Genomic DNA, 11,125 nt, shown 5'->3' on the forward strand with positions numbered 1-11,125 from the left:
GGAAGATGCAGCAAAAAACAACAACAACAACAAAAAACAACTTGAGGAAAATGAAGACAAGTCACCCCAGTGGAACAGAGGAAAGGAGAAGGGAAAAAAAGTGCATACTTACAGCAGTAGCAGTAGCAGTAGCGCTGTTGTCTGTGTCAGCCGTGATTATGCAGTCGAGATGAAGTGAAGAGTGAGGCTTTTCATCACAAAGACACAAGTAGTAAAAGCGGTCAAAACGGTATTCTGTGTTAAATGTTAATGTCCGTATCGATGAGATGATTCACTTTTACACAAGAACGATTTTGAAGGACACATGATTTTGTAAGCCCAAAGACAAAACAAACCCAAAAAAAGGATGAAAAATAAATCTTTATTCAACTTAGTTGCTGTCCAACATTTTTACAAATGCACAAATTGAGTCAAACAATTTACAAATGGAGGAAACCCAACTGAATACAAAGATGGAACAGACCCCTTGATATGTGCGGGAACCTTAATGGTCAGCTGGCTCACTTGCTTGCAAACGCCATGATCTGCTCCTGCACAAACAAAACAGGAAGCATCTCTTTTCCTGACGCTTGCCATATGCAGACCAAGAACCAAATTGAAAAAAGTTCAGATTTACTGCCGCGTATAAAAAGGATTTGTCCTATTTGGAAAATCTTTCCGTGAAGTGATTTCTTGCTTGAGCAAATGGGGTGCTCAGTGACATCATGACATTCTTGCAATAATCATTTAACATTTACTAAAGATGTCTTTGGGAGATATTAAAATCGCCAAAACAAGCACCCCAAAAAAAACAACAACACAAATGTGAACTCAAGACGAGGGCAAGTACGTTGTCACGGCTCTGTAAGTGTGTGTCCTCCTCACAACAATTTTGGTCTGAATCACTTAGTAGCGAATAAAGCCATTTCACATGAGTGGTCGGTAATAAAAGGGGTGTGAAAACACAAGCCACCACCGCCGTCCACTGCCCGAGTGCCAGCGTTGCACCCCACCCACACGCTTTTGGTAACACTAAATTTAGGGCTAAACTTAGATGCCATAGTAGCACGTTCGGAGCCCTGGAAATTACAGGCACCGCTGAATTGAAGCGACGTGTAATCGCAAAAGAGCGCGGAGGCGGAGCTTCGTTTGGATAGGTTGACGGTTGGTGTGACCAGGTTGAGCGAGCTCGAGGTGAACTTACTTTTAGTGTTGGGAGCATGTTGGTGGCCTGCAGGCCGAAGGTACGGAGGAGAACCACAGGGGCGGTATTGGTGGAATAGAGGCGCTTCATGAGGTCGATGGCGGCCATCATGGGCAGGTTGTGCCGCTGGCGCTCGCTTTCATATTCTAACAGGTGCTGCATTGCTCCTGGACAATAAACCAATTGGGGGTTAAAAACCGACAATGTGGCATCAAATCAATACATAGGTTTAACCTCGGAAGGTGGAAGGGGGGTGGGCGGACACAATATCCCGTGAAAAGCAATGAACATTGAATTGTTGGCAAAATGAATAGAGAGGGGGGAAAAAAACCCATCAAACAAGAAGCTTTTTATAATTCAACAGCCTGCATGTGAGACGGGCCTTTGGAAAATAGTTTAAGGGAAACCACCGAGTTTTGGTTACAGTGCTCGTGTCTGTTTGGAGCTCTCACTGACCCAGGTCCTTCCCGTTAAAGGCGGCCTGGCCGAGTAGCTGTGTGAGGCCAGCCACATCCCCAAAGCCCAGGTTGGCTCCCTGACCGGCCAGAGGATGGACACGATGGGCTGCGTCCCTGGAAAGACAAACAGATGCTTGTCTCTACAAATACACGACCCCCCCCCCCCCCCACACACACACACAGGACTAGTTGACGTTCTTCCGAATAAAAGTACAACGCAATCGTGAAAAGCCTGGTTCAGATTTCGAAACAATTTTCCTCGATAAAATAACGCGCTGAAGGGTAAAACTGTTGACATCCAAAAGCCTTTGTGAATGCACATGCCATTTACTGGCCAACAATCTTTTGCTCAATGCAAATATGACCAAGTCAAATTGTTTAGGCAGTGAGCCTTATCTTTTAACCCTTTCATGCACCTCGTAAACTTGATAAGATAAAAAAAAAAAACTATTTGTCTCACAATGGAGAAATTCGCAATTCACAGCAGCAAACATCATAAGCTGTCCGCTGTAGTCACCGCTGTCCCTGAAAGGGTTAACGACCAGCGATGAAGAAAGACAAAGTGTGTTGTGAGGCGACTGGCCTCATGCAGACGGTACGGCGACACACTTCTGCCCTAAAAGTCAGCGGCTCTGGTTGGAGTCGCAGTCTGGACCTTGGCATATTCTCCCTTGCCACGTACTTGTGTAAGTATTTCTCCGGGTATTCCAAAATTATGCACGTTTGATTAAAGACTTTACATTGTCCATAGCGTCTATATGTGCCCTGTGATTGACTGGCTACCAATCGAGAGTCTCCCCTCCGTCACGCCCAAATTCAGCTGCGATGGACTCCAACTCACGCATGACCCTGAAAAGAATATGACTGTCACACAAGTGTTGTCTTTTAGATGCCCTTCACATAACTTCTGGTGCATATTATTCTCTTTAAATGTTACTTCTTTTGGCATACGTGTTGTAAAAAAAAAAAAAAAAAAAACTCACAGGAGAATTTAAAACTGTAGTGGTACCTTGACTTAAGCGTCATTAACTCATTCAGTACCAGCCAATTCTGGACCAAGTCTGAAAAGACGTTTAAAAACGTCTTTGGGAGTGAATGAGTTAAGAGTCCCATTGTCAATTTAAAGGCACACTTCACACAAATACTACAGTGTATGTGTGTGTGTGTGTGTCTTACGTATTTATATAAATATGAGACAAAGTATCCCCAAAATATCATTCAATTCCGATTTTCAGGACCCCTGCAACGCCTCAGCTTCAATCAAAGGGAAACTTTTCATCAAACGTGACACATTAACTGAAGCTCCAGTTCCTCTTACCCAACGAGCGCTACTCTGTGCCTAATGTACTCGGATGCGTGGCCCATGCCGAGAGGGAACATGACGCGGGATTTGGGGCCCATGGCCGCCACACTCGGGGGCAGCTGGCGAGGCGAACCTGCAGAGGGCATGATGGTGGCGAGTGCGCTCCTGAAGAGGGTCCCGGCTGTCTCAACCAGCTCCGACTGGTTCACGTTACTCCACTGTGGGTGCGCCGAGCGGAGGGATTTCAAACAGAGAGAAAGAAGAGCGCATGAGAGAAAAAACAGACGATATCGTTTAGTCTGGACAACGAAATTAACTGACATTGGAGCAAAGCTGAACTCCAGGCAAGGGCCGTTATTTGCCCTTCCTAAGTAAAGGGTTTGGCGAGGCCCGGGGAGTATGGCTAATTAAAAGAAGATGCAGGCCAGGCAATACAGTTGAATTAGCTCTGTTTGAAAAACATTCCATGCAGTAATGGTCGACACAGGGAGACCGCAGGTTTAATTACCAAACCAGGATTGAAACCAAACGTGACTCAACCGTGGTGACCCCATCCTTCAGCGGGCAGTAAAAATAGCCCCGCTTGGGAAAAAAGGAGTTCCTCCAAACACAAGAAAGGGATAGGTATGTCCAAGCGAATACTGCTATTGTTTCAAGTCTGGTCAAAACAAAGTGTTTACGTCTGACAAAACCAACTGGATGTGAGGAGAAGGACACAAAGCACACAATGATCTGAGGGACGCTCCCTTGTTTTGATCGGCACTCACAAAGGCGGAGTTGATAGCGTCAACAAAGCACTCGTCGTCCAACGCCATGAGCTCCTCGGCCAGGTGATGACTGGTCGACCACACGAGAGAGCTCTCTGTGTCCGACAGCTGCGACACAAAGAGGACGCACAATAGACGTTGATCAAACAGCACGAATGCATTTCATCATCCATCCATCCAATTTGTAATCCACGCATCCTCACGAGGGTCGCCGACTTGCTGGAGCCTATTCCAGCTGTCTCCAGGCAGTAGGCCTGGTACACCCGGAACTGGTTTCCATCCAATCGCAGACATTTAATCATTTGGGAAAAAAAAAATTCACAAGAGTTTAAAATATGAATACATTACCGGTAACATTGCAATGGGTCCTGTCGGCAGGAACCTCTGCCATGCCACATTGTTCTCTGTAGGCTGTTAACACATGAAATAATGTACATTACATACACCCACCAGACAGTACTGCATCAACTGCGATACGCCGCATCTTCACGGTTATGCAATTGAACCATTCAAACGTTTTAGTGTTTTTATTACTATTGACAGGGATGAAGTTGTTTTATCTTAATGTGAAATGAACAGGTGAGACATTGAAAAATCACCGTCACATTACGTCAAAAGAGTGTTTTATTGCTTGATGGGGTGAACTGATTTTTACACTTGCCTCAAGTTAAAGAATGTTTGAATGTTTGAGTTCAACCATTGAAAGTCATAAAGGTTTTCTGAAGGCAACAGTCTGCAAATGTTTATTTCTATATTATGACGGGGGGAAAACTGCATGGTGCAAAAGCCTAACGAAGGGAAGGTTCCCAGTGCCCCAGAACATCCAATGCAGAGCCTTGACTGTGCTTTTTCAACGGTGAGGTGTGGTTATAATTTTGCAGCTACACTACGTCATACTGATTCAATTTAAGTAACTAAAGTTTCAGTCCAAACGAAATGCTGATGATACCAACATGTGACTCACCACAACAAATAGTAACTTTTTGGGGGAGTTGTGGGGGTTCTTCTGTCATATATATTTATTGCACTCACTCTGGCACTGACCAAAAAGTAAACGTCATGAAAATGAGCAAGTTACGATTCATTTTCAAAATGCCATGCATTGCCTTTGATGGGAAAGTCGCCCCTGCCAACATGGCCACCATTTAGCCGGGCTGCTGCGGCGTACTGGCGAATGCATCTCTGGGATGTGTCATTGGTAATAGACCAATTGGAGGCCAGTATTTTGGGGTCATGAACCCTAGCATAGCAGCTGTTGCTATCTTAAGAGTTGGTGGTGATTGATTATGGAAAATCCTGCAGATTCCTGGCCTAGTTGTAGCTCATAATGACGCAAAATCATTAAAATGAGGACATAATTAGCAAAAGGGTGTCATCGTGCTTTATACGGATACCTATATTTCTCGAGAGTTACTTCTTTATCTTATCTTTGACAAAATGCGATTTTTGAATACTTCAAAATGTTTATTCCTTGAAAATAAAACGTTTGATGGTTGAAAGGGGTAGACGTTTGATCAACTGAACCGTGACTTTCTTGTATCTCAGAATCCACCTGAGCGAGTTTGCCTCATTTTGCAATGCGGGTCACATATTTCTTACTCTTCTAATACACCTCAATAGAACATACAACACAAAAAAGGCAAGTGTGGGGGAAAAAAAAGGAGGCGGCCCATCATTTACCTCTGATAGACGCAGCACAGCAACCACAGCTGATTGATCGTAATCCCACTTGACTGTGGGGATCCCTAATTGCCGCCTCACCATGGAGTTGGGTCCATCCGCGCCGATCTGAAACACACCAAGGAATAAAACAGATGATGTGAGACCATTCAAAGTTCGGAATTTGAATACAGAAATCGAACTTACAAGCAGCTTGGTCTGGAGAGTTTCCCCGTTGGCTAACACGACCTGCACCCAGGGGACGGAGCGCACAGCCTGGTGCGCCGCCGGCCAAATGTACTTCACCACTTTGGACCGGTACTTGACTTGCACATGATCTGACGAATGATCAGGGAAGAAAACAATGAAAGAAAAATAAATTACCAGTGAGAACAAAGTGATCCATTTGGGTCTTAAGTTACACTTTAAAGATTTGTCACTCCGAGCACACGCAAACGCGCACGGACTAGTTATAAAACACCGCGGCCTTCTCCCTGGCACAAGAGGATCTTAAAGGCCTTGGTCTGCCGCACGCCATGAACTAATAGTGTTTATCTACAAGCCAACCACGCCACGCTTTGCACATGCTGTCGGCTTGTTGGATATTGCATCAAACCTCCTCCTGCACTTCCTAAAATACCGGCAGCTGGCCCTCCCCACAACATGAAAGCGGCCTGAGCTACGCTTGCTCATGCCGACTTGGAGCAGGACCCATCCACAGATTGGCTACTGGTTACCGAACACGGATGTTAAATATGGGGTTTTGGTGATTGGAGAGAGAGAGATTTCATTGAAAACAGCTGGCGGGCAGCACACTTTTCATGTACCATACTACAGTTTTGAGCCGCATGAGAGGGAGACAAATGGCAAGCACACGAGGCCAAAAAACCGAGCGGGGACCACACGTCCCTTGTTTGGCCTAAAAGCATTTATAAATATGCCACTGAAAGCGCCAAGCACATAGCAGGGTTGCTTTTTATTTGCAACATTTTGGTTTAATGTCAACAGCAATCGAGTGCTGCTGGTAGGCAGTCAGCACTTTTGAGCCCGGAGTGGCGGTGGCAGGGCAAGGAGCACATGGCAGCTTTAAATAGGTCACTGGACCACTTTAGGTGTCCTCGCGGGGCCCGGCCGGCCTCGGCAGTTCCGAAAATGTGAGGTTTTGATTTAAATGGATGGAAAAACATAAACAGATCATGGCGGGAATACAACTAAAAACGCCAGCGGATGGAATAATGCGGTGGCACGGACGGGGCACTGTGCATGCGACCGTGGAGCCAAGCGATTGACTGGGTAATTGCTCTGCTCACCCGACAGACTGTCCAGCTGTTTAGTGAGCGCAGCCACGACTACGTCGTTCTCCACGATGTAAGCCATCACCTCCTCCAGATTGTCCTTATCGAATGTGATCAGGGCATCGGAGCAGGCATCCCAAACCTAAATGAGAGAGTCATTACGCCTGCGGTCACGCCTCAAGTTAATCCTCCCGGGCAGAGATGATCACGTGAAAATTGCTGTCGAAGCTTGGCGCAGCCTGTTAAATAGATTAGGTCACCAACACAGCAGTCATCTAGAACGGTGGTTTGGAAAGTTCTTATACAAAGCCCAACCTAAGAAAATATTTAGCTCTCCAAGTGCCGCCATCATGACCAGCATTAAAAGAAAGTAGCAGAGTAGGGCTAAGCGTGCATGCGAAAAGAGACAGAGGTTTTATTCCTTAAAGGTACCGTAGATTTAATATCATCGTAAACCACTGTAACAATATGCGCAGTTTGAAGTTTAACACTGCATTGAAATGTAGGAAACTTAAATAAATGCTACGCAAACAATGATTCAATGAAAACGCATGACGCATTTTAAGTTCAATCAAAATTGTACCTTGAGTTTGAAACAGTTTAACATTAAATGCAAATGTAATATGAAATACAAATGAATTAGGGCTGAACAATTAATCAATTTTAAATCGACATCGCAATGTACTGCAATGCAATTCTCAATGCTGAAAAGTGTCAGTGCTTAAGAAATGCACTCCGCATATTTTTTGCAATTATTGGTGAAATCAGATGAATGACTTTGTTAGGTTAACGCCACACTTGCCGGGTAGAATTTAGTGAAACAATGAATGCTGAAAAGACTCCCAAGTGAAAGTGTTTATTAAATTAAAGGCCGAGCGGCATTTAACAAGTTGGTCAAACGTGTTATTTGGCGCACAAATGACATGTTTGTAAACAGTATGGAGACCGTCAATAATATCGGTTTCCGTTTAACTCCAATTCCGAACTTGAAAGTGCCATTTGAGTTCAACATGAGCGGGTGAAAGTGTTTGCCTAATCCTCTCCTGGGTTGTAACTATGCTGAGGGTAACCCATCATTCAGCTGTAAAACACTACTGTTGCTACTACTCTTTCTCTCCAGCTCACCATAAAGTCAGGGGATATACCCTTTAAAAAAAACCACTAACGGTGTTTTGGGTTTGCAACTTGAGATAAGTGGTTAAGAGGAGGGGCACGAAAAAAAAAAAGAAATTGTTTAGGGTTTGTTTAACGAAGGGTGACGCGATGCAGCTATTGCTTTCCTTGCAAGATTTAAACAACTTCCTCGCAACCTTAAGAGAAAATGACCTTGCGCCGAATTTAAACTCTCTTTCCTTTAAAGGTGGGGAGGGTTTTCGCATGGCGCAAACGTTATTTAGACACGCAGCACATAGTTGTCCTAAGATGTGAATGACTATGATCCAGCAAGCAAAACAAACAAAAAGGTAGCAGAATAAAAGGTATCATGAGTGAGGTACGCTGCCATAATCGCCCGAAAAGGCACAGCTTGATGACATCTTAGCCCCGGAGTGAAACACTGCGGTCAAGGCTTTGGTATACAGCAACCACATCTTACAAGCCGGGTTGAGCCTTGCATCCATTGCCATGAAGCGGCAAACAACCTTTCATCTCACTACACTTGTTCACATGAATCTTCATAATTAGAAGACATGGGGAGTGAGTAGCAATTTGCAAACGTCAAAAAGACTTCATCCTCGTCAAAAGCACGGTTGTAAGAAGAAACTAGGTCATCCAATGCTGGATCGCGTATGATGAAGGTGTGCGGGTTTTTTGTTTTGTTTTTCTTTTAAATAGGGCTGCTAATAAAGGCAGACATTGCATAAAGGAATGAAGAAATTACATGTCAGCTGAACCCAGCATTTAATGTAAATGAAACGATACCATGTGCATAATTACACACACCACAAATGAGTTTCTTGTTCATTTCGCTGTAAGTTGGAGTATAAGTGGAATGTCAAAGAATTTGCTCTCCACAAATTGTATAGTATCATGATTATTGGATGACAGAAATACGTGGAAAATATCAGTGTGCAGTGATTTTCAAGTTAAAAACAGCAAGACGGAGTCAAATAGAAAAAAAACTCAGGCAATGTGGCAACAGGATGAAAAACTACTTTTTTTCCCTTTTTTTTTTTAGGCTTTCGAGCTTGATAGATAACAAGCAACAAAAACAAAGAATGACTAACATACCTGCATCTTCTTATAAGGCTTGCACCTCCATTTTGTGATATGCTCCCATGCACCAATACCTGCAGCAAAAGAGACATTATACAATGACGTTGGAAAATTCTGAATTTCACTGACATTTGGGGCAAAAATATTCCTCGATCGTAGCGAGTTGTGCATGACGTCAGGATAACAAATAATTTCCCCAAGTGTGTTGTCGCCCCCCAAGGCACCACAAAAGGGTACTAGTGAAATGTAATGACAGTAATAAAATGAAAAATGACCTGAGCTGTGGTGTGAAAATAGTTTTAGAGTGAATATAAGTACAAAAGTGTTTAAGGGGAGATTTATCACAACCACTTGTCAGCTACGCTACAAATATTATCCATTTATCCAGTTAGCATTGCACGACTGTCCGTGTTTTATGTTATGTGTTGTGTTTATTACTTTACTCGATGTTAACTGTTTTGCTTAGCGCTTTGTTACAGCTGCAGCTGTTGTGAAAGTGCTATATAAATCAGGATGTATTGTTTTGTATTTATCTGTCAACTCTGAGAAAAAAAATGGAAGCAGGAAGATCATGTAAGACGAAGGCCTGCTAAGTCACAACAACAACAACAACTACGATGCAAACATTTACTTTTAAATGTATGCCCAAAGTCATAATACACTATTGGTGCAGTGTTTCTCAAACTATTTGAGGTGAGACACATCCTCTACATTGGAAAAATCACACAGCACACTACCAAATAAAAACTGAAATAATGATAATGTTGTGTCACTTTACTCATAAACTGAGCCAGTGTGAGAGCTGGGCCTGTTTACTTGAACACAAAGAGAGCTGTGATTCCGTTGTAGTAATGGCAACAGATGGATTCGGTTTAATTGTACCTTCTGCCATCTAGTGGAAAACCATTTAATTGCTCTGCATATCACTATATGTTGCTGGGATAAATAGTTTTCAAGGATACTATTATTTATTAATTTTTTTTACAGCAAATGGATAATTTTCAGACCATTCGGTGAGATGGGACAATTTCCCGCAACACATATCTCACACTAATGCGCCACGACACAGAGGTTGGGAATCACTACATTCGAGGTCAAAGGACGGTGATGTAGCCTACTGCACCAGTGAGGAGTGTAGCAGATCCTGGACTGATAGAGCTGACTCTGGTGCTGTAGCTGTCAGGGACCTTATCCATCACTTTCTTGTTTCCTGCTTCAAGGAGAAGGATCTTCTTCTCTGACAAGTTGGGATGCATGCCTGCCAGGGGAAAACTATGTGTCACGGTAGCTGCTGATTTGTTTTGTAATGTTTTAATCAGAGCACACGTTGTTTTGGGTGTTGACAGCTCGATGTGGTCACTCACCGAGGGAGCATGCCATTGCAGTTCCAACCATCCCTCCCCCGGATATAATAACATCATAAACCTCATTTTTGCCACTACCGTCACTGTGGTCTGCGCACACAAGTCCTCGACTGACACTTTTTACTGCGGAAAAGCGTTTTTCTGCCATTAAACAGCGCCCGAACCCATTCCGGGCTATGCTAGCCCTTGTAAGGTTTAGCATTATTCGGAATTCAAACTAAACAATAGCCTTGCATTAAAGTAGGATAAACATTCCCCCGTCGAAGCCTCGCCGCTTAAATATACTATGCAAATACTGATTTCTCCTTGAACGCGTCCGATAAAGAGCAGCCGAGTCACCTCAGTACTACAGCCATGTTGTGTTGACAACTTGGGGCATGGGAATTCACTTCCGGCTTTATAGCCAATCACGATAGACCTTTGTCGCAGCTCACGCTTCCGCTTCGGACAACAAGCGCTCACCGAGACTCATTGTCGACCAACATCGGTGCGGTACTTTATGCCTTTTTCGATTTTGTTTTGTTTTTGTTTTTAAATTTTGTAAAAGAATGTGTTATATTTTGCTTCTCTTCACTTGATTTATGAACAAAGAAGCCCCGATGCAGGGAAATACATAACTTGCCCTTTTTTCAGGTAAGCACCTGTAACGCTGTTCAAAATTACAACGACGACTTGCACATCAATCAAAGTTGAAACCAACAATTTATGTAACACTTCAAAGTTAACTCTTTATCCACATGATGCGCTCAGTTGAGTGTACTGTTTGGTTGCCAGGGTAACACGTAATTTGCAGGGGGGTGTGGTCATCTTCAAATTTATTCCCGTGGCCATTTGCAAGTATTTTCCAACGGAGAAGCTAGATAGTGGCATTGGTGGTTGGAT

General features: G+C 43.6%; 1 protein-coding gene across 2 annotated transcripts; it reads right to left on the minus strand.

Annotated features, from left to right (window-relative positions):
• Positions 1–342: 342 nt before the first annotated feature.
• Positions 343–10,638, minus strand: coq6 (coenzyme Q6 monooxygenase). 2 transcript variants are annotated; one of them, XM_086128123.1, is made up of 12 exons: positions 10,583–10,638; positions 10,003–10,137; positions 8,895–8,953; positions 6,681–6,807; positions 5,578–5,708; positions 5,392–5,499; positions 4,060–4,122; positions 3,712–3,819; positions 2,960–3,162; positions 1,640–1,755; positions 1,184–1,350; positions 343–530 (listed from the first exon to the last, which is right to left on the minus strand). In XM_086128123.1, the coding sequence occupies exons 2-12, from the start codon at positions 10,133–10,135 to the stop codon at positions 501–503; spliced, it is 1,245 nt and encodes a 414-aa protein (XP_085984249.1). In that variant the 5' UTR covers positions 10,136–10,137; positions 10,583–10,638; the 3' UTR covers positions 343–500. The 2 variants fall into 2 exon arrangements, with proteins under 2 accessions (XP_085984249.1, XP_085984248.1); XM_086128122.1 differs by having other exon boundaries at positions 10,244–10,632.
• Positions 10,639–11,125: the final 487 nt, after the last annotated feature.

The sequence above is a fragment of the Hippocampus guttulatus genome, chromosome 13 (assembly GCF_054856545.1).
Source record: "Hippocampus guttulatus isolate MCC_2025c chromosome 13, RoL_Hgut_1.0, whole genome shotgun sequence".
Lineage (NCBI taxonomy): Eukaryota > Metazoa > Chordata > Actinopteri > Syngnathiformes > Syngnathidae > Hippocampus > Hippocampus guttulatus.